The 24,114-nt window shown below is 41.0% G+C and overlaps 1 protein-coding gene across 4 annotated transcripts; it reads right to left on the bottom strand.

Annotated features, from left to right (window-relative positions):
- Positions 1 to 757: 757 nt before the first annotated feature.
- Positions 758 to 23,062, bottom strand: esrp2 (epithelial splicing regulatory protein 2). Of its 4 annotated transcripts, XM_054610019.1 has the most exons (17): positions 22,872 to 23,014; positions 22,538 to 22,691; positions 21,861 to 21,989; positions 14,432 to 14,545; positions 13,810 to 13,924; positions 13,534 to 13,629; positions 12,816 to 12,870; positions 12,223 to 12,333; positions 11,606 to 11,738; positions 11,369 to 11,411; positions 8,985 to 9,286; positions 7,956 to 8,189; positions 7,353 to 7,551; positions 6,217 to 6,418; positions 5,906 to 6,104; positions 4,183 to 4,283; positions 2,126 to 2,215 (listed from the first exon to the last, which is right to left on the bottom strand). In XM_054610019.1, exons 2-16 carry the CDS (start codon positions 22,667 to 22,669, stop codon positions 4,197 to 4,199), a joined length of 2,151 nt encoding a protein of 716 aa, XP_054465994.1. In that variant the 5' UTR covers positions 22,670 to 22,691; positions 22,872 to 23,014; the 3' UTR covers positions 2,126 to 2,215; positions 4,183 to 4,196. The 4 variants fall into 4 exon arrangements, with proteins under 4 accessions (XP_054465987.1, XP_054465979.1, XP_054466003.1 ...); XM_054610012.1 differs by lacking the exons at positions 4,183 to 4,283; positions 22,872 to 23,014 and adding an exon at positions 23,021 to 23,062 and having other exon boundaries at positions 758 to 2,215; XM_054610004.1 differs by lacking the exon at positions 4,183 to 4,283 and having other exon boundaries at positions 758 to 2,215.
- Between the last annotated feature and the right edge of the window lie 1,052 nt (positions 23,063 to 24,114).

Raw genomic sequence — 24,114 nt, 5'->3', positions numbered from 1 at the left:
CTTATCTTTTTTAAGTGTTGATAGAAGTGTCATTAATAAATTATAATACATTTTAGAGGGAATGTGACTTTATTTTCAGCTCTTTTTTTCTATTACTCACTATATCTTTACATTGCAAATAGTTTAGATGCTATATTAATGCTCTGAATTTTGAACTGAGCTCCTTTAATTCAATTGAATGAGGTTTACAGTTGTTTACTTACAAGCCCATATTTTCAGCATTTTTGTTGGGAACATGTTCGTGCAAATGAAGGCCTATCTTACTCTTTGACCATTTAAAAAATGTTTAATGAATATTTTCAACTTAAACTTATTTTATTATTTTTAATATTAATGCTCAATCTGATAATATGGACAGAAAACATTATGTTCAGAATATGGCACAGGCAGCTCATTTGAGTTTGGTCAAAATTTCCTGTGTTAGTCAAACAGAGCACACGTGAGCTTATGCCCTTTTAGAGCAGAATAAACCACACTTAAAAGAAAACCGAAAGGCGTAAGAGTCTAAGTACAACCTATGTTTCATCATTTCAGTTGTGTACTTTTGACACTTACGGTATCTTGATGAGAGCTTTCATTTGATATTTAATACTCATATTCTCCCTAAATGACTGAAATTGTGTCCACTTGGTTCCCGAGCCTCGATTTATTCCCTTTATAAAAACATTATGGCAACATTGATTGATTTTATTGGCGCCTTATGAATTCATCATCTCATTAAATGAGACCAAAAGAAACATGGACTATAGTCAACATTATTTATTTTTTGGTCTTATACACAGATCTAAATTCATACAAGTGTCAAACTTGCAAAAAATAAACAAATATCTCCTCTGCCACCAGAGGATGACCTAGCCTTGTTTGGGCCAGTATTGCACTCTGGGTAATGTAGACACAGCAAATGGGGAAATAAACTAAGACAACTGTCAGCAGGCCTGTCACAGGAAACACTCGTGCAGCTTTTATACAGTACTCTGGTCATAAGCAGGAATTAAAGCAGCTTTAAACTGATCGTAGCCCCGGAAACCAAAATGAAAAAAATCTAGTAGCTGCAGTCGATCTTTAGAAAAGGCTTCAAGATATGACTTTGTCCTTATATCTCATGACAACATCTCCGAAAAAAAGGAAGGAAATGGAATTAATAAAAATAGAATCAATTTGTCATATTAGTTTGTTAAAGACTCTCTGTCACTTAAATCTTTCGTCCAAATAAATCTGTAGTGCTTTGAAAATATCTAAATGGGATGACATACTGTATGTCACACACAAAGGCTTTTTTACAGAAAAAATACAGTTACAAATTAGATGGTACACTGGCACATCTGTGGTGTTGCTGTAGTTTTAATCAACAGTTGCTGCAGCTCAAGGTTAGTTCAAATGAATCCATGACAGTTGAGAAGTACAGTCAGTCTTTATGGCTTCTTTCTCTCTTTTTAATGGCACCACTACACAGTTGGAGGCCATCAACTCAATAAACAGTGTGCATGCACATACACTCATCTGTGTTTGCATAAAGCTAACACGAAAGGATCATAAATTCTGAAAAGTCAAAATCGTGTAGTGGTTAAGAGTGAAAATTTTGAAACATACAGAAAAAAAAAAAAAATTGTGGGCAGAAGTGATTTGTACAGCCTCAAGCATTTCAGGATGAACATCTGTACAGTCGTATTTGGGGACACAGATAAAGCATTTAAATATACATGCATATTTGTCCAGGCTCTACACCGTCTAACCATCTATTACAGTAGGCACAAATACACAGAAATGCTGTGCGTGACATCCACAAAGTCATTAACCCAACATTAGGCTTTACTGACTTCAGCTGCTTCTCCAGTGGATGTCCAAACTCAAACAGTAGCTTCAGGAGTGTCACAGCCAGCAGTGTCAGTTTTTTGTTAATAATCGCAGATCATGGGAAAGGGAGAGGCTCAACAGCCGTTTTTAGTGGCACTGGGATCAACTGGAAAAGCTGTTGGAGGCACCTTCGACGAGAGTGCACTTCAATGCGAGCCTAAATTACGGGAGGATAGGGAGAGAGATGAAGGGCTAGTGGTCAGTTACATAGGACCAAGTGGACCTGCTGGCCGTAGAAGGGGTGGTTGGAGCGCTCGGCTACGGCCCGCCTGGCGATTTCCTCACTGTGGAAGGTGATCAAGGCCTCGCCGCTGCACTGGCCGCTGAAGTTGTACAAGATGAGGACGGCGTCTGGCTGGAGCTGCAGAAAAAGAAATGAAGCGACACAAACGCGTGAGACAATAAGTGTCACTTGTATTGATGCAGCTGCACCGTGAAAACACCAGAGGGAGCCCACAAGGCAGAGGACGAACGATGCCCTTTGAAAACTTTCGTCTCATCAAACCGGTTCAGTTAGGTAGAAGGGGGAGAAAAAAAAAAAAAAAAAAAGAGATTAATGGGTAGAGTTTGAAGAGCAAAAGCAGAGTACATGCTGTTCCCAGAGGACCTGAAACCCACAGGGCAGGTTGTGACGCCACACACAGGAATCATCCGTTAGTTTGCATGCATCCACGTCTTGCATGAAAATCAAGTTTGATGCAGAAAATAAAAATCAGTTTCCATTAGTCATGCAGATAGGAAACAATTCAATGATTAAATCAGCAATGACGGTATTAAAATCCATTAATACAAAAAGAGGATGTGAGAGCAGGAGAGAGGAGACAGTGTTAGCGGGACGATGCATTCAGGACGTTCACTGGAAAAGAGTCGAGGTAGTGAGTCGGGCCCTTGTTCAGAAACCACTTGGTTATGGCGGTTATGTGCAGGACGAGTGCTGAATCAAGACTGACTGACAATTTATAGTCAACTGTGATACTAAATCAATACTTCTGTTAGCAGAGGCAGAACTTGAAAGTATATTATCTTGTGCTTGGTAATTAAGCCGTGTAGTTTGGTGAATATTACTACAGCTAGCTCTTAAATAAGCCCAATGTTGTAATGTTCACTTTGAAAGAGAAACCCTGCCATCAGATTATCTGCCTCTGCTGCAGAACAATGTCCACCATACACAGAATGTACAAAATATCCAGGACAGCTTCCTGATATCGCCTTACAACCTTTTACACAATTATTTGCACATAAGATTTTCCAGTATCACTTCCCTAACAATTATTTTGTATCTCTAATGATAACTTAGAGCAACACTTTTAATAGCAAACTTCCTGCATTGAATATCATCTTCTGCAAATCATGCAAAATGCTAATTAGTCAAAGTTGTTAAACTGAACTGATAATCCAGATTTATGAAAAAGTGGAAGGCACAAAACAGGTACAGAACCAACCAGAACTTTTAACAATAATTAATCTTGGTGTTAAAATAAATGTGGGACAACAGCTTTGACCTGCAGTCACTCTATTAAAAGGGTTTAACAAATAAACAAACAGAAATTTAATTTCTAGAATATTTCATACATTCTGTGTTATATGTGTATTCAGTAATTATCTAAATGTCAGGACTCAGCACTCCTAACAGGCCTACCGGAGAGACTTCAGTCATGAAACAGATTTGTTTGAGAAGCAGCAGGCCGACATGCCGGGTCAGGAGCTCAGAACCTTGTTGGCTAGATCGGGCATTCCTGTTTTAGATTGGTAAAATGTGTATAATGGCTCATGTGTAGTGATTTGTTCTCATGGTAAAACTTCCATGAGAGAGTTCAAGTCACACAAAGTGTCGATAGCGAGCACAATAATATGTGGCATTTCATGCTAGCCTTATTTAGGAAGCTGCAATGTTTCTGCAAGATGTGTAGATTGCAACAAAATAAACATAAATAAAAACGCAACCTTTAATCTGATTCCATTTTGATTCAGTGAGTTTACTAGTGTGGTCAAACTCATAGTAAGCACTGGTTTGGTGATTTGCAGGTTAAAATATATACTGTCCTTTAAATGTGAAGTAACTATATTCTCCATATTTGAATATATTTACTGAAATGCTAATGTTTTACATAGCCTAGAGTGTGAAATAAAATAAAAATACACTTCATTTTCAACCAACCTTAACGTTTCAAGTCAGTCAACCAAATCACCAAGTCAGTGCTTATTGGGTAGTTTGATGCTAGTCCATTGCTGCATGTTTTGCATGAGCCTAAACATATAGATGTTATTGAAGTGTAGGAAATGCCCTCTCTGTCCACGCCGGTTCTCTGGTCTGGAGGCTCCTCTTACCTTTGGGTGAGTCCCTAAAGACAGAGCCATTCTTTGGGCTGAATCAGACTCCTGGCCTGTTCGCTCATCTGAACCATGCTGCTGTACTCGTCAGGGGCGTACTACAGATAGCATGATAATGAACGGACAGTCAGGGTGGGAGGCTTCCACATCGTTACACAAATTAACAGAACACAGTTTTAAAAACCACACGAGATGCAGACGTATAAACTCTCAAAAATACCAAACCAGAAACACAGACCAAATCCTGGCTGGACAGGTTACATTTGAACCAAACAGTGTGATTAGGCATGGGACTGTCACGTAAAGGACACCAGTACTGGTGTGGGAACTGTTTTCTCACCCAGGGCCAGTGTGAGAGACGCTTTTGCAGCCAGAAAAACACACACTCACTCTTTTAAGGATACAGTTACGATAGTTCAGCCAACAGTCAGGTCTGAAATCAGCTTTTTACACACACAAAACACACACTGGATGCCAGGAAGAGGAAATATTTCCAACACTTAATATACTCTTAAACTTGGGTGTTACTGTTAACGCTGGACATTTAATACGAAAAGATATCCGTTGGTGAAGCTCAATATCTGTAGAGCGCATATTTTGATATTTAATGCTCGATGGCTGTGTCCCCTGCCTCTCCAGTTCTCACACCTCATTTCTTTTACAGTCTGTCACAGGTTAATGTTAGTGCCTTGGTGTACATGCTGTTTTATTTGTGTTTTCTGCTGCTTGCTTTTGTGTCTGGCCACCATCACTCACATCATCCTGTTAGCGTGGGAGGCTCTTCCTTTCCCATGTCAAACACACACACACACACACACACACACACACACACACACACACACACACACACACACACACACACACACACACACACACACACACACACACACACACACACACACACACACACACACACACACACACACACACACACACACACACACACACACACACACACACACACACACACACACTTTAAGTTCTATAGATAGCAAGTCAGAAGAAGTTCTTATATTGTGTGCATTTGATGCCGGCTACCCCTACAGTAAGGCTCACACGCACACACTAACACAAAACACACACCACAGTAAAGGGGTTTAACCACTACTCAGTGATATAAGCCGTGAATAGAAACAGCAGCCCCAAGCTCTGTGCCACAACAGCTCAACCCCTCCACCTCAAACCCCACCCCTCCTCCCTCCCCGACGTGCCAAACTATCTGAAGCCACACCCGTAAGGGTTCATACCTGCTTCAGAGGACTCCACCTAATTTGGACTGCAAGCGAAAAATATGGGCAGCAAAGAGAAGGGAGGAGAGCACAAGTGCACACATGTCTCTCAATTAAATGTTGCAATAAAAAGCACCAATGGTAATGGGTAAATCTTCAGCAGTCCAGCAGCTCTAGAATTTAACATCTGGGGTTGCAGGCTGAGGGAAGAGTTCACAATCAACAAGATAAAGCTAAACACACTGCCTATTGTTATTCTGGTCAGCATTTAAATGCACCATTATCATCAAGTGGCTGCGGGTTGACACAACTTTCTGCAACACCACAGTGGGCTTTTGGGAAAGAAGATGCAGTTTAAATCTAATTGACTAGCATTTTACAAAAAGAGCCACAATCACTCCTACAGTTGAATAAAACTGCCACAATACATTTCCCCCTACAGCCCTACAAACACCTTTAAGAGCCTTTATTTCAGTGCAACATGTGCTAACCTGGTATCCCTGGAAGAAGCTGAGAATGTCCTTGACTCCAGTGTTGTAGGGCAGGCCCTGCATCCTGACCAGTGCGCCGGGTTGAGGCAGCACAGAAGAGGCGCCGGCTGCAGCAGAATGGGATTGGGCTGCGACTGCTGCTGCCATTGCTCCCGGTGGGGCTGCAAAGTAGCTAACTGTGGAAGGAGAAACCGGGGGGCTGGAGAGAGAGTAAGTCAGGAGAAGGAGGGGAGAGGGAGGAGGAGAGAAGTTAGAGGAAAGCAGAAGGTACAAATGGCCTAGCAGTTAGCTGTAGCTGATGACGTACTAACCTGGGGTAGTAAGCGGTGTAGTTCATGTTCATATTCATATACATGTGTGGCTGAGGGGGGTAGTAGGCCAGAGTGTGAGGAGGGCCATGTGTGACGGTCTGATGTGGTCTGGGAGCAGCCAGCAGGGGGGGCTGGTAGAGGGCCTCAGAGAGCATGGACGGCGGGGTGGGGAAGGCCGCATAGGCCGTGGGGGGAGATAGACCTGCAGAAACAGACGAAGATATATAGATTGATCTCATTTACATCGTGTGTGTTTAGTGCACGAACAGTCCTGCCCGTCGTAAAGTGTAGTACGAGGAAGTAAATGAATAGTTCCAACATCCTGCATGTAGATTTGAACAGGCTACAAACAAACCATGTGCCTTCTGTTATACTACCAATATAATCCCAAACTTGACAACACCATGAGTCAACTGTGTCCTTCAGGCTGTCGTACCTACAATGTAAACACACACAAATGCCGGCATGGATGTGTTTACATACAAACAGCCACCATCGGTGTGGGGCTGTGGGTTAGCTGTGGTCTCCCTCAATGCCAACACAGTGACACGGCTGACCTTGTTGGGGCTAAAGTGTTTCCAGGTTAGTCAGGTTGAAACTACGTGCACAATAAATCACCTTAACTATAATCATAGGAGGTTAAAAGGCAAAACCACCTTCTCTGGAAACTGTTAATCTGAGGTAAAATAAAGGGTAAGGATTTGTTTATCAATGACCATTAAAAAGAAACAAACATGGAGGTACTTTATTGTAACTGACAATCCTAATCTAATCTCAAGCACCAAAGACAGATATGAATATGAACAGAGCAAAGTTCACATAGTTACATTCAGTTCAGCCTCAACTGACATCATTGTTTCAAAGTAAAGAGGAGACCGAGCTGTGTACCATAACTACAGATTTCTAGGATATGAAAGAGGAGAAATAAGTTTGCTTGAACTTAAATTGACTGGAGGTAAGATGCAGGTATGAAATATGTCTGCTGCTAGATCTGGCAGCATTTCTAAAAATCGATAAATGTCCGAATAAATATACATAATATAAAACAGAAAATCCAATCAGTGTCACCAATACTGCTACGTAAGGAGAGCAGGCTTAATTGTGGCTGGATAAACCATTTGGTTGAGTTCACTTACAGGGAAGCTTGCAGGGTGGAGGAGAGAGGCCGCTGCGGTTTAGGGTTCCTCCCATCAGCACAATGCTCATCTCCTCTGTGGAGCACTGGAACACCTCCACGTATCGGTCCTTCATGGTCTTTTTATGGCACTTCTGGGCCACCATAAACGACTTGTCAGGGGACTTCATTTGGATGAAAGCATCACCAGAGGGCCGACCCTGCAGAGAAGACGGACAGAATTCATTTAAGACAATGACAACAAGAATATAGCAAAATTCTACTAACAATTCAAACTGAAAGGAGGCGGCATTTTTACTGCCAAATACATAATGGATTTGGACAACAGTTGGTGAAGGACAGAGCTAGGCTATCAAGTTACATTCTAAAGTATCTGTCTTAGCTTGAGGTCTTAAATACTTTTTTTTTTATGACTATAATGCTGCATTCATGAGGTTAGAAAGCAGTAAAGTAGGCTTTTTCCAAGTTTCTTATTTTTCTTTTAGGTGTTGCTATACTTGTACGACACTACTTGTCTGCCTTGCTTTCTTCTACTACAGTGATTTCTGATAAAGAGATTTGAAGGGGGATGGCTTCACAGCCTACGAGTCCCCAGCAGTCTGACCTGTTGGTTGAGGACCATGTGGACTCCATGGGGTTTGATGTCAACGGTGTGTTCTCCCATGAACTCCAGGATATCTTCAATGCCGGCAGTGTAGGGCAGGCCACGGAGGCGGACACAGTCGCGGGTGCTGCTGGCCGCCGGAAGGTAGGGAGGTGTGGCGAGGACGGGGACAGGCATGATGGGTGAAGGGGGCAGTGTGGAGATCAGAGGTGCAGACATGTAGCGGTTCAGGACCTGGAAAACAAAGAGGACATTGATTAATCAAGAGTCATAATTGCTTGTTTTCTGCAAATGAAGACAGCGTCAATAGAATGCTTGACTGCATTTGCCATGGACATTTTACAGCCAACAGGAACAAGCTGAAGTCAAAGAGTTTACAGACGTTTCTCATGGTGATTAATAGAAACATACATATACATTGCGCAATATATAAATCTTATTTTCGGTTGTGCAGACTCGACAATCATCTGACTTATTGGATGTCACGGCTGTCTCATTGGAACTGTTTTCACACTTTTCTTTGTTGTCATGACATCAGTTCCTTAGCAACGTCTCTGTTGCTGTCAGCCAATGGTGACTGGCATCACAAATAGAAAGGGAACCTTTTTATTATTCATCGACTATAGAAAGGCTTTCCCAAGAAGGCTCTTAATAAAAAAATAAATAAAAAAAAAAGTACTCAATTTATTGCCATAGAAAACATGTTTATGTCAGAAATAGAAAGTTAAAGCCACAAGTTCCCCTCTTCGTAATTTCAGTCTTACTGTTATTTTGAAACGGAACTTTCAGGAATTACACACAAAACCACAAACCTAACTTTGGTAAGCATCTTGTACGGGGGAGCTAAAAAGTAACCCTTCTCTTTACAGAAAAACCACCAGTGACAACACCAATGGTATTTCTCTATTTTGAAACCTTCATCACATTTTCTAGGAAGTAGTCTTAAGAATTTGACATTATGGGGTTTTTTCCACATCATGACCAACCTTACAGCTCAAAGATTTCTCCCACACAAACAACAGAATGTACCTGTTGCACCTCAGCTGCAGTACTCCGAAACAGCTCGATGTACCGCTTCCCCAGGATCTGCTTGTGCCTCTTCAGGGCGTTCTGGGCGTACTCTTCACAAGAGAAGAGGACAAAGGCATCTCCAGTGGGCCGTCCATCAGGGTACTTGACAAAGAGCAGACCCTCAGCATCGTCCGTAACTGGACTCTCAGGTCCAAGGAAGGACAGCACTTCCTGGGGTGTGGCGGTGAATGGCAACCCCCGCATCCGGATAATCACCTGGTTCTCTTTGGACAGGAACTGGGCCACCTCGTTAGACGTACCTAGAGTCAAGAGGAGAGCAATGATTAAGCAATCACTCACTGGAAGTGGGCAATATGGCTCATATCAGCCATCCATCTTATTTTATACTGCGTTGTCGATATACATCATCATTTTTCACAAAAATCTGTTTAGAAACTTTTTATTGAAACAAGACAGAATCTACAGCTGTGCTGGCAGCTCAGTGAGGCTGTAATGCTAAATGCTAATGTCAGCATGCTAACATCAATTTAAATCATCAATCCATCCAATAGTTGTTGAAATATCTCAGTTTCAACCAAAGTGGTGAATTTACAAACCAGACCTTTGTCATCCCAGAGTATAAAATAACCACACAGTGATGCCTGGTTTTGGCTAATCTAGAAAATTAAACATTAAAAAAAATAAAGAGGTATTTAATAAAATGGATCCAATAACAATACAAATCTAAGTTTGCCATAAAAGGAATCATGCTTATTGATTTGCAATATTGTCCACAATGGCCTTGAGATATTAAAGTGAGAGATACCATGGTATACAAAAATGTGCAGTAATTTGACACATTTTGATCATTCCTCGGTGTATGTATCCTCATATCTCAACACCTCTACCCTAGGTTCTCCTTCCACAATTCCAAGCATCACCATACAGTTTTAGGCAGCAAAGAAGCAGAACAGAATCAAAAGTGTGGTGTTCTTACAGGCAAAATGGCTGAGTTGCAACCAAAAAGAGTCACAGTGGCTTCGCCCAGCCGGCTGAACCAAGTCAAAAGAAATGTACGCAGCTGTTTTCACAGACCCCCCCTTACTCAATCACCTACATCTGGTCTCCAATCTTGTGAGACTTGCAAATAATAAAGACAATATGTTCACTTAAATGACCAATGTCTCGTCTTATCTCACAGTCAACCCTTCAATTTGCAATTTACCACATCTGGTGTAGTGCTGTTAAACCAACTGACCTCAGGTCACAGAAATGTATACAGACAGTATGTTTGCCAACAGTGCCATGATCTTTGATCGCTTTGTAACCATTTTAAAATACACAGTAGATGCAACAAATGTCCAGAAAAATTAAGAGCATTTTGATGATCAAAATATACAATTGACTTGACATCCAGTTATATGAAGTTCAGTGCCTCATGGTTTGTTTATTACTGCTCAGTCAAATAACCTTTACTGACTAGCCAGTTTTTTTTTTTTTTTTTTTTACTTTTTAAGAGAGTGTGCCTTCTTCTATTAGCCAGGAGACTGCAGCCCATATTTATTGTTATCATTATATTGTAAAAGCTTCAATAACTAATGTCATTTTCCAAAACAGCAATGATACACTAAATGTTTTGGATAATACTTTAATTTACAAGTTTATTGTGAACTGCTTTCATTCCTTTTTACAAACGCAGCAATCTTGTCTGCTTGAACCATTTGCTTATAGTCCAATGTGCTGTCAATCTCTACTGATCTTAACTCATCTGAATAAAGTCCACAGTCGGACTGGTGGCCGCTGTAAGTTATCTGCTCCGTGTGACTGTGTTTCTTTGTCTGCTATCTCTGTCCTGTGTTACTGGTGGCTGCTGCTCTGTGGTCCATAGACCCCGGGCCCTGCTTTTGTCTCTTCACACCCCTTTTGTATCAACACTGAGCCGGTCCTTTCACCGAGCGGCAGCCATCTCTCCCTCGGGGGGAGTGCAGCTCGAGGCTGAACTGAACAGGTGAGCTGCTGTTAGCCAAGAGTGAAATTTCTGTCCCACAGGGCTCTGAAAAGTTGGGCAGGGGATGAGGAGGTGAGGAAGGGACGAGGGGCAGTGGGGGGGGACTCCTCACAAAGAGTCTTTCATTAGTCCAAGATAAGCTGCTGGAGAGTCACTGGGATGAGGCAAAGACACAGGTAATAGGAGAGAGAGAGCCAGAGCACAAACCAGTTCTCCTGTTTTACGGTCACTGAAGAGCTGCTCCTTTTACAGATGTGGTCTTGTTTTTCCTCAAAGATGCGGGAAAGACATGAAATAAAAGTCCACCTCACACTAACAGAAGCCTTTTTAGCAAGAATCCTCATACAAACATGGTGAGTAGAGAGGAGAGGAAAAAAAATATATGAAATCTGACCTCCAGCAATCTTGAGGAATTCCTCTCCTGTGGCCTTGTAGACCTGAAAATACAAAAAGGGAAAAGTGGGTTGAGTCACAAAGAGCATTATTTGATCATCATTTAGTTTAGAAGACATTTAACAGACTCCGACTAACTACCTAAGGACTTAAAAATGGATCTCGTGTTCAGCTAAGCATATTTTTAAAAACCCCAAAAAATGACAGTATGAACACGAGGTAAATGCTGAAAACTCACCTCGATGTAGCGGCTGCCCATGTGGTGCTTGTGGCGCTCCAGGGCCAGGTCCCTGTGTTCTGAGTTGATGAAACGCACTAAGGCCTCACCGTTCCTCCTGCCTTGAGCGTTAAGACACAGGGCCACGCCACCCCTGACACACAGATGCACAGATACACTCATGAGTAACAACACTGTTAATGATAAAACGTCAGAGCAGAGCTCCATTAAGGTATATGATTTATTTATTTCATTTCATATTTAATAAAATTCAATTTTATTATTATACATTTTATTTCATATTTAATTTCATATTTTAGCAAATAAAAGCTGTATATAGTTTTTTAATATATCCCATTGAGGTTTTGTGGATGTTCCCATGACTATTCTAGCCCAAAATGCTTACTGCCTTTAAACCAATGACATTAGCATTTAATACTGATATTGGAGGGTTCCACTTGACATTTAAAAGAGCACTTTAAATTATCTACAAAATGTGAAATTTGCAAATCTGCACCATGACTATCATGTTGAAATCTCCTAAAATCACTTGGAAATGTTTTTCTGCAGCAGAAGTGTGGGAAAAAAATGATAGCAATAATGGGGTTATTAGAATATGTCCATTAAGTCAAACATACTTGGCAATACTGAGGCCTTTAAAGAAGCGAGCGATGTCTTGGTCTGAGGACTGCCATGGGAGCCCTCGTGCTCTGATCACTGTCTCACTGTCCACCGGCTCCGTCTTGCTGCTGAAGAATAATAAAAAGAAAACATTAATGACATTCTGACCATATTTAGAAAGGAAGAATAATTAGAAGCTATTGTTAAAAAGATCCCTGCAGATGACTATAGCTTTTAGAAAAAGCCCTATCGTATTTGTTTCATTTGAACAGATCGTCCACTGACTGCACACACACAGAGAGGCCACTCACAGTAAGTGCTCAACCCAGAAACACACTCCTATGATTAAATGTCGGGGGGGTTGCCAAGGTGACAGGCTTTTGACTGCCTGAGAGCAGCAGGATTTGGTGTTCTGCTACCAGATAGCCAGGTAAGCACTTGATGGCAAAGTTGGACAGCTTTAATGACACACTTGTGGTTTCCTTGTAGCTGTAATCAATGCTAAGGGCCCGAGGCCTGAGAGCTGAATATGGCTGGAGGAACAAACGGGTGTGGTGGAAACAAAGCTGGAGTGAGATACATGTACATCTATTGAAAAGTTCATACATACCATGTGCCAGAATCAAACTTGTACTTCACTGTTTCAACACAGGAGAACTTGTGATCTGAAAAAAAAAAAAAAAAAAAAAAAAAAAAAAAAAAAGTGTGTTATTGAGTGTGCTGCATCCTGAATGTCCAAAACAACATTCTCTCTTTACTGTAGTGAACAGGTTCACCCTGCCAAGCAGTGTGTGTTTTAAGCCATGAGCATTCCTGTTGCTTGTCACACCCAAGGACATACTTGGCTGTTATTTAAGGGGTAGAGCCCGAGGCAACTGCAACATTCAAGTTACAAGACTACTTACAAGTCTGATTAAAGTTTGATTTACATGCACTGCAACTTATCTGGAGTCATCTTGCATGCATTCATACTGTAGTAAATCATCTATAGTAGTATTGAATCGGGAAGTAGAGGCCTTTTTGGGTAGTTAACTAGCAATAATACGATCAAGATATTCTTCTAATATCAACAAACTACGACATCCTCAAGTTAAAAAAGTGTTCTATATGTGAACATTTAGGGTTTACAAAAACAAGACAGGTTGTGGTACAACACAAAGACTTCAGTTTTGCAGTCACAGTGATTTTAAAAACCAATACCATCAGGTGCAAACAATGCATGCTACTTCTGTGGTGGTCATATGTATTTCTCTGCTTTCTCCACACAGGCCTTTCAGAGTTTAAGGCAGCTCAGATCATTTCAGTTACAAAGTGTGGCAGATACTCACTGTAGGGCTCAGCCAGGATGTGGAGGGTCAGCTGCACCATGCTGCTCACCTCCTTCACCCCCATCGACTCCTCTGACACAGCAGGAAGACCAACATCTACACACTTAGTTAAGGACACTGACCTGTTTAAGCGGCATGTTATTCTGATTTAGCTGATGTGTCATGCTGCAAGGATGTTGTGCCAACTTTCTTACATCAGTAAATCTTAATCTGAATTTGCAAAGAAATATTTACAACATAGACTATCACAAAGATGTGACTAATAGTTAAGGATACATTCCAACATGGAGGCGAATGTGAGCTTCTGCAAAGGGCTGGCATTGGGGCAGCATTTTTGAAACTCCTTCTTCAGATCCACAAATGAAAAGAAACATTCAAGAAGGACAAGATTCTAAAAAAGGAAGAGACAAAGGACAAAGTATTCAGTATGACATTTAAGACACACCAGGACAATCCAGGGGACAAAGAGATGAAAGAGAGAGAATGCAGAAGAAAGACGTATGTACATGCCGACACTATCTTGTGTCAGAGTTATAACCAGGAAACAAAACGAAGGAAAAGATCATTCAAATAAATTAATTACTTCCGAAAATGAGTCAATGCCAGAATTCATGATGGAAAGAAATCCTACCCTTGAAGCTTATCGCATTTAACTCCAGGATATTTCTAGAAATGACCTAGTTATATATGTTTAAGGTTTCCACATGGGACACTATGATTTAACTTGAGCCATGAGCAGAGAAGGTCGTAGCTGGTTTAGAGGGATTCCTGCCATCATCAGGCAGAGAATGACATGCTAGTTCTCTAAATAAATAAATAAAACATCTGGTGGAAACATGTTTATTTCAAGACTTTATTTTCTGATTAACAAACCAGCAATAGCAGAATGAGCCATTACCTTTTTGGAAGCCTCGGGGTGGAGGGCCTGTCGGATGACGAGGGGACTGTCGACACAAAGTGTGAAAGAGTTTCTGCCGAGGCATTTCACTTCTGATGACACAGTCTGCTGGAACTGCACAAGGAAACCCAGAGGAAGGAGAAAAGAAAATGAAACATGGATTTTATCAGATGAATATTTCATAATTGTACCCCAGGACGGGACACTGAAAATTAAATATGAACTTTACACATCTAAAAGCGTCTTTATTTTGGATTATTTCATTCGCATTCATTTTCAAACATTTAGTGACCTCCTAATAAATGGGTTCAGCTCTCTGTTGATCAAACACCACCCACAATGTGAAAGTGAGATTAACACTTTAATCTAAAAGGCAGACACGTGAAGGTGGCGTTGTGTTTGACATTTGGCTGTGTGTTTGGTTCTCATTAGGAACGAGGCTTGTCTAACAGGTTTTAGTGTTTGCCTAGCGAGGGAGGGAGCAGACAAAGGAGAGGAATGATCACACCACTAATCACCAGGATCACAGGTTCTCTCTTAGCACAACCAACAGTCACAGCCAGACAAGAGGAAAAACAACTTACACAAGTATAACAACTTACACAAGTATAACATCACATTCAATGAGCCCTAGTCCTTGTGTTTTGTCAACCTTTTGTTGGCAGCATTCAAGTGTCAATAGAGGACATCACCTCATATAAACGCCCACTGGTGAGGTCAGAGGACTGCATTTTACAGTGTTTACACCATTTTCTAATGATTTTAAATGTCAGGTCACACTTTAGGTAAAATAAAAACAGTGTTATAGGTTATTTGGAGGATGTGGGGACTATAAAAAGGGTTTGTAGCTTTGCATCCCTACCAGATAGCTTTGCATAATTTCTGAAACCCTAACCCTAACCATCTGGGTGTGAGGCCAGCTAAAACCCAATGACTGACTAGGTTCACATGGCTACTGGCTATGTAGGACTGATCTCCAGACAGTGAGAAAGTATTAGAGGTGCATGTTGAGGCATGCTCCCCAACAGTCAGAGAGAAATAAAGGGCTTGCAATGCTAACCAGCTGCTGAAAAAGGAACAAGTGCTACTGGGTTAGACTAAGGGGGTTTTCGGGGTGGGTGTTTTTCGCACATCGATGATTCTATCAGGTTTCTGTAAAGTTTTTTTTCTGTAAAAAAAAAAAAGATATGATACATAAAAGTTACCCTGATGAATAATTAAGTCGAAATTTATTGGACATCAATGATTTAATCAATTATAATTATTAATATTTACTTGACTGTTTGCCCCATCCCTGAAGAGCACCTGATTTCATGCATAACTCCCCATTTGGTCTTCATACTGTATATAAAAGTTATACTTTGCATTTTGTAACTTCTGTTTGCTGTTGTGCTATAGTGAGTATAGCAAACTGATGGACAGTCTTTAGCATTTTTCAACTAAGCCCCTCAGCCTCTTTCACATTACGATGTGAATGTTTCTGCAGTTTACCGGGTCAAGGTCATTTGAAAACAGGAGGAATTTCAGAAACACTTGAGCAATATGCAAGTTAATTTCCAAAAGAGCTCCCATGAGTCAGTTGAGAAGGAAAGCAGGAACATATCCAGATAAAACACCAGAGAGTTCCCACATATGATGGTGGTTTACAGTGAACAAGTGAGTTTACCACATGAAATGTAGATGGTCACCGTGTTGTGGTGGAAAGACCTAAAGTAATAGCTGCCAAACAGCGTTACGTGGATCTACTATGTTGTTTGAAAATGAAAGTATGAATTCCCTTAGTAGCAGGGATACACGTCCTACAGTAACATTTCAGATCGAGGACAACAAGTTATAAGACAGTATGGATGCTTTTCCAGAGCTGTTAAATAAGTGAATGCTGGCGTGGTGACCTGGATCTGAAACAGGAGTTATTAATTGACATGGATAAACAACAGTGTATATTTGGATGACAGATGTGCTGTGTTGGCTGTCACTCTAATCCCAGACATAATTGGTTTCTTTCTTAAGGGCTGTTATGATAAATGGTACATAAGAACAAAAGGGGAACGGGTACATTCTCAGCTTTGTGTGCAACCACAACATTATGCTTGACTAAGAGGTGGAACCCAGAAACGATTAGTGAAACAACGTACACAGAGGACAGATCTATTTTCCAGGTGCTTTAATTATCATACTCAATAGAAAATAGTCAAATGAATTCTTCTGAAGTCTTGGCCACATAAAGATCTACCCACCCCTTCATGTTTTGATCCAAGTCTAGTCCAATTAGCATTTTATACTGCTGATGTAGTCAAACTGCCCTGACCACAGTATCAACACACCACCTCAGCAGCACACCTTGTATTGAAGCCTTTGCAACAATAGCCACTGATGGAGTTGTAAGAGTCAAAGAAAGTGGCAAACAAGGAAAAAGCACACAGTTGAGGAATTTAAAGTCCTTAACTTTAAAGTCTTTGCTTTTTTTTTTTCTCAGTGAGTTGCAGGAGTCTACAAGCTCACAATGCCAGTTAAACAAATCAGGTGTCTTCTTTCATCCAACTTAACACCTGAAACTTTAATCGTTCAAACAGTAAAACGCAAAAATGTAAAACTACGATACTCCAGTGTTGTGTAGATTAATCCAGCAGCACATTTTAAAAGGACAGCCATACTGCACAATTTCATGTTTGCAGTGATAACAGGACTTATGTTTGCCCATAGCTGTGCAGGCAGCTCCACCTTGGCCAATTACTAAAACCGGATTACTGAGAGAAGAGCAAATGTTTTAGGCGGCACACCCGCTCCTTTTCTTCACTGTGTCAAAAAACGTTTAAATTGAGCAAACAAGCTGAACAGAAGACAAATCTCACAGTAACAACAGAGAGGCAAAGACAACAGGCCATTGAGCCAAACTCACGAACAGACCAGTTTTTAATGAGCATGAACTACTGTATACACTGGTAAATAAAGTCCTTTACATGAAAGGGTTTTTTCCTCTAAGATTTTCAGTAATCTATTCTTTTTCACTTGTTGCCAAAAAACATGCCAATAAACACCTAGCTGTCCTACTTAAACAAATAATAAATAGACAAATAATGATTTTATTCCTGTGATACAACCAACCTTATCCTCGCTTACTGGCATGATTCAAACTGCTGTAAAAAAACAGCTGCCAATTTCAACACATCACATTCTCTTGATTTTTTTTTTTGTCCAATGCAAAATCAGTAGCTCTTTTCTGGTTCATTATTTTAGGACCCACACACTCTCTCAAACCAACTTTCGGTTTACTCTAGCCTCTGAAAAGCTTTTCCACAGATGAGGGGGAGGAAGTGGCCTTTGAACATGGTGCTATCAGAGTTTGTGCTCCAGTGTAGCCGGACTGTTTGCATGCAGAGGTGAGGTGGGGTGGAGGTGGCTGAAGCAAATCCCGATAAGAGCAACAGGGAGTGTCGGGGCAATCCGTGTGGAAACGGTTTAAGGATAACACTCACACACGAGTTGTACATTGTTTGGATTCAGAATCATTTCTAACTGGGCAAAAATCCACACGGGTCACAGATAAATGACAAATCCCTCCTTTTTTTTTTTATACATCTCTGGCCATGTGTATTCTTAACTCAGTTTCTAACAAGGTTTTTTTACATCGTGAGCATGTGCACCACAATTCAATTAATTTCAGTATATTTTGTAAAGCCCAAAACCACACATTTGCCTCAGAGGGCTTTACAACCAGTACATCATACGTCATCCTCTGTCCCAGGACTCTTGCATCAGAACAGGAACAGAAACTGTTCTCTCACTGCACCATCTTAACCTCCCTTCAAGGTGCTGTGTCTTTTTCTCACATAACATTAATCATTAATACATTAACAAAGTTACACGAGTGCAAACGTGATTTTGAAGCCATCAGGTCATTGCAGTTTACTGCTCCTCAAGTCTTAGTCAGATTTCTCTAAGTAACCTTCTTTCTTGTAAAACGTGGTCACTGTAGCAACTGAAGGTCAACCGATTAATCAGTTTGGCCGATCAATCATCGTATTTAGAAAGTTTGAGATATCTTTTTCAGAAAGTTATTCTCCGCTTCAAAAAACCTTTAACGCATTATTCTGGAGATAAGGTTAAAAAATATGAGGAACTTTTCTAAGGAACAGCTGATTTCATAGCAAACTGACAAGTTATATGTAAAACATTTTCATATTATTTCACATTTCTCCCCTAAATTATCGATTTTATATCAGCCTTTAAAAAACAAAAAACTATCAGTCGTTCTCTGGTAGCAGCAGGCACAAAACATCAAACTTCTTCTACGAGCTTCCTTTTAGAAAAGGCTTTAACTTACATTTCGGTCTCATGAGTCTTTAGACACACCTAACAATGACTACATCATCGCAGGTTCGGATTCATTCAAATCTGTGCGTGTCATCTTTAAGCGGCCTTTTGCCGTAGTGTTGAAATCCAGCTTATGTGAATATCTCTTAGATGTGATTCATCATATTTCCCATGTCACAATACGGTTCCCTTAGGCAAGCACCAAATCAATAACCTTACTCATTGTCAAAGCCAGTAGTCAGGATTTCTGACTGTGGTCTAAAACTGGTGGAACAACAACAACAACAACAACATTATCATCATCACATGGCACTCCCAACAGGCTGTGACATGCTGTCAGTGTCCCTGTCTAAAGTCAAGCCTGAGCAGTCAGCAGCAGCCTGACAACAGCTTCCATCAGCTCACTACCAGGAACTGAACTGAACGGCAGGCATGACACTCACATACTCATACACCATAATGTGATAAAAGTGTCACAGCTATAGTAATAAAAACAAATGCACTAATACTAGCATGTCATCTATAGCCCTTACACATCAATCTGTTCTGCCAGAGCCCTGACACATGTGATTATATATATCTTTTTTTTTTTTTTTTTTTTTTTTTTTCTTATTGGGTCTCTTCACATGTATAATAATAGTTTCAGACAGATTAGATATTTTTCTACTTGCTTAATAGTAAACAATAAGTTAAGAGGGCTTGAAAGGAATCGAGACAGTGAATTTTCTAAAATAATCAAATATCAGTGGGCTGTTCTAGGGTTTGGTGGCCTGCCACGTAGCGACTTTCATTCACTGGAACTGAGGATATAGAAACCAAAAATCATGTAGACTGAATTTATTATATTTAAGGTTTTTGAGCTTGCTACAAATCACAATGTTACAGAGTTTAGCTGGCAATTTGTTTTGAAGCCTTGTGTACAAAAATAAATTAAAAAAAACCACCCCTGCTAATCTCTCCAACCTCCCATCTCACACACACACACACACACACACACACACACACACACACACACACACACCACACACACACACACACACACACACACACACACACACACACACACACACACACACACACACACACACACACACACACACACACACACACACACACACACACACACACACACACACACACAGAGAGAGAGAAAGCCACTGGTGACACAAAGGTATGCCCAGAACGAACTGATTGCCTGGGTTAATATTTGAAGCTTCAGCACACAAACTAACCTACAGTGGAGCTGAAGTGTTAACAGGTCTGTACGAGGCCCAAATGGCTTCAGCGTTTGGCTCAAACTCCAATGAAATTTAAACAGTGTAAGGCTATGCATTGAGTGTCATAACCCCAGCAGCATCATTGCAAAATAGCCCCAGAAAGAACTTTCAGAAAACAACCCTATTTTCAATTGATTACTCCAACCAACCCGCTTGTGCATGCGTGGTATTAAGACCACAGCAGCGCTAATATCAACCAAAACGCACTAGTCCAGCATGATAATGACATATTAGAGGTGTTGGGAAACATGCAGCAAGTGCAAACAAACACTCTTGAGAAGGTGGTTGAAAAACATGTTTGGCAACACTTTTGTTGAAACACCTCCTGACAGGGAGGAACCAGAGAGCAAATTCTCACCTCTGTCATAAAGAAGTGCTGAGCTGACGATCAAGCTTAAGTCGGTCTGTCCTGCAGCCTAAAACAGAGGTGCGGTCCCAGGTAAACATTCCGCCTTCCAGATGTCTGCAGCATGCATCAAGCCAGACAAGACTAGACCTGCGACTCCTCCTTATCTGCAGAGGCCTCAGGCTCTGCCCATCCCAGCCCCTTAGCTTCTACAAACTGTCAGCAGAATTTAACTGTCAGGGCCAAACCAATGACATATCTCAGCCAGGTGGAAGACCATTTTTCTAAAGGGCATCAGGGAAATTTTGACACACCTCACATCAAGTTACAGCCCAAGACCAAGTCAGGCTTGTCATGTCTCATCTCGCTCTGGGCTTTAACCGTCAAGAGAAAAGCTGGCCGAGTTTAATTAAACTTCTGAATTTCTCACCATGTTACTGTCAGATAAGAGATTTTGTTGCTTTTATTTATTTTTATTTTTTATTATGAATACATTCAGTTCACCAGTCAGAGATTTCACAAGGCCTGTCATACATGGGAAAAGATTTTTTGGGGGCCAGCAGTAGCTCAGCCTCTGGGGACTTGAGGGTGGCTGGTTAAACGCCAGTAACGTAGTGAGGACTGGTAGCTGGAGAGATGGCACCTCACCTCCTGGGTAGGGCTGGGCGATATGGCCGAAGTCTTCTAACCCAATGTAGGCCATTGCATATCTCGATAACAATAATATATGATATGGCATTTTTTTTTGAATAAAAATAAATAGTCTATATGAAATAACCACATGGTTTTGTATGCTATTAACAATCTAAAATAGAGTTTTATTTTTTATTTAATCAAGAACTTGAGTGCAAAAATAATCAGATGTGAAATGAATCAGAAAAATGAGTATGCACTGGTTATCAATTTAGACGTGAAAATGATCCCGAGATATGATTTCAACACAACACGATTCCATTGCAAGATTGTACAGTAACCAGTCAAAAGTTTGGACACACCTTCTCATTCAACTACTTTGAAGAATCTAAAATCTAAAACATATTCTGGTTCGTTGAGCATTTGTTTGTTTACCACATAATTCCACATGTGTTCCTTCATAGTTTGGATGTCTTCAATATTAATCTACAATGTAGAAAAAAAATTAAAATAAAGAAAAACCATTGAATGAGAAGGTGTGTCCAAACTTTTGACTGGTACTGTAAATGATCAAATTGAATTATTGCCCAGTCCTACACCTGGGAACTGCCAAGGGGGCCTTAAGCGAGGCACTTATTAACCCCTGACTATGGCCACCCCATCACTCAGCTCATCTCATATCTCCACAACAATAATGCACGTCCATAGGTCCTCTGTGTTTAGGTGTAACAATTGAGTGGAAAAAAACCAACTACATTTACCGAAGAGGTATTGATAAAGTAGACATTCTTCTTCCTCTTAAATATTCCTTATGCAGGAAAAATGCACCAACCCATGTAGTGTAAGCAGTGAGACTCACCTGTTGCAGGGCTTTGTCCAGGGGCTCCGCGTTGGCGAGCTCGTCCTCCGTCAGCCCCGTCTCCTCTTTACACTGCTCTGTCAGCTCCAACGCGTCCGGCTTCACAAGACATCTATGAAGCTTCCCGACCTGCGGATGAGTTTAGCGGTTCATGGCGCAGAATACAGCGTGAAAATAATGTTTTTTTTAATTTTATTTATGGCAAATTATAGACTTAAAACACACCCACATTCAGGAAATTAACTCTTACAAAATTAAAAAACAATTGACAATGTAGTTGCAAAAAAAAAAAAAAAAAAAAAAAAAAAAAAGGACTTAATTGTCAATAAAGCGGTGTTTATATCAAGAACATGACATGCTAAACCAAAACGGTGTGTTTTTACTCCACGAGGTGAAACCGCAGTCTCCTCACCTGCGTGTTTAAAGTGTGCCGGTCGCACACACGCACCTGTAGAAAGGTGAGCTAACGAGGCGGCCGGACGGAGCACTGGTGTAGCGTGAGCTAGCACGAGCGCCAAGCGGGCTTCACGCGGCTCCAGGTGGAGGACACCGTGTTGGTTTACATGTCAAACACACGGTTGTACTACAGGTAGACACTATGCCACACACACACACACACACACTCTGGATACACACGAAACCGTACAAACGAACGAACGGGTCACAAAGGTCCGTACCTTTTTCTCATGTAGATCCACAATTTGCCACACCAAGAGAATTATTTCCCTCTCATCCGAACCCAGTTTACCCCCATTTGCACCAGCTGTTGCCCCAAAGAACACCACCAGAGTATCACTGTGCGAAGCCATCAGGGACCACAAGGGGTAAAAACTACAATTAAAGCAAAGATTAAAATAAAAACAACACGAGGGTTTCACCTTTTTCCAAGTGATAAGAAGAGCGAACAAAAGGGGGCTGGGAAACTCAATTGAAGGTAAACGGAGAGAAGGAAAAAGGGGGGAGATTATTTTCAGAGGAGCCACGAAAGAGTTTTGCGGTCAGAGACTCTACCTGTTGAAGTACTTGAGTGTGTTCTATCCAGAGATACTGGTTTAACTGGTAAAGAAGGGTGGAAATCCGTGTTTCTTTCACACGAACTCCATAACAAGCCTTTTTTCTTTTTTCCTCCTCTCCTTTCTATTTTTTTTCTCCTGAGTTACCTGTGTTGCTCGGCCTCTACGCGAGGAGAGCCCAAACGGGCCTCTTCTATTGGCTGGTTTGGAAAGGTGAGGGTGGGAGGCCGTGGTGAGTGCTGTAATGTCATTGGTCGGCTCTGTTGAATCAGGAAGTAGTGTGGCAGAACTGGTCTGTGATACATGTACTTCCATGAGGCATGAATCCTGCTTATGACTCACGCTGATAGTGGAAAGTAAATGAGCAGAACTCCTGAATGCAGAGCACAAGCAGAGACACACCTGCAAACAGAGAGCCAGTCTTTGTGTTTTAAAAGGTTTAATTAGCCGAGTGTTTGTACCTCAAATAATTGGCTTCAGAAATGTTAGTTAGAGTAAATGTTTGTCTGAAAAAATGTTTAGATATATGCTTTAATACTCAGTCGGTGACGTTACATCTGGCTTGTTCATATTTGCTGTCTGTCCTCTTGACCCAGGTTTTTATAGGTGTAAGAATTTGAAGGACGTATCTTTTGCTTATATTAAAGAAGTATTTCAACTTTTGGATACAACAATAGTACATATATAGAGTGTTTAAGTTATATAATAGTATAGTTGGGGACATCAGGGATTTATTAAAGACTAGGCCTTCATGTTGTGTGAGCCGGTAGCAGTGTGTTACTGCAAGAGACCTGGTTCAACATTAAAATAGCATTTTGCACAGTGATTTTACAGAAGTGCTGGCTAATTCAAGGCAATGTTCTGCAACAGTCTAAAGTACTCATTGGTAGAGAGGAGCTGGAAACAATCTATTTACTTGAGTTTTCACTGATGTTACGTAGATGCAAAACTCTACACCTGCACCACATCAGGCCAATATTAACCAAATGTTTGAAGTTGCGATTATTACATTACATTACAGTCATTTAGCAGACGCTTTTATCCAAAGCGACTTACAATCAGTAGTATATTACATATCATTCACCCATTCACACACTGATGACAGGCTACCATGCAAGGTGCCACCATCAGACTCTAACTAACATTCATGCAACATCCAGTCCACACCGATGGCAAGCCTTCGGGAGCAACTTGGGGTTAAGTGTCTTGCCCAAGGACACATCGACTGCCGAAGCCGGGTA

Source organism: Anoplopoma fimbria, chromosome 2 (genome assembly GCF_027596085.1).
Source record: "Anoplopoma fimbria isolate UVic2021 breed Golden Eagle Sablefish chromosome 2, Afim_UVic_2022, whole genome shotgun sequence".
NCBI lineage: Eukaryota > Metazoa > Chordata > Actinopteri > Perciformes > Anoplopomatidae > Anoplopoma > Anoplopoma fimbria.
The sequence above is the reverse complement of the archived record's forward strand: the minus strand, read 5'-3'. Positions and strand labels throughout refer to the sequence as shown.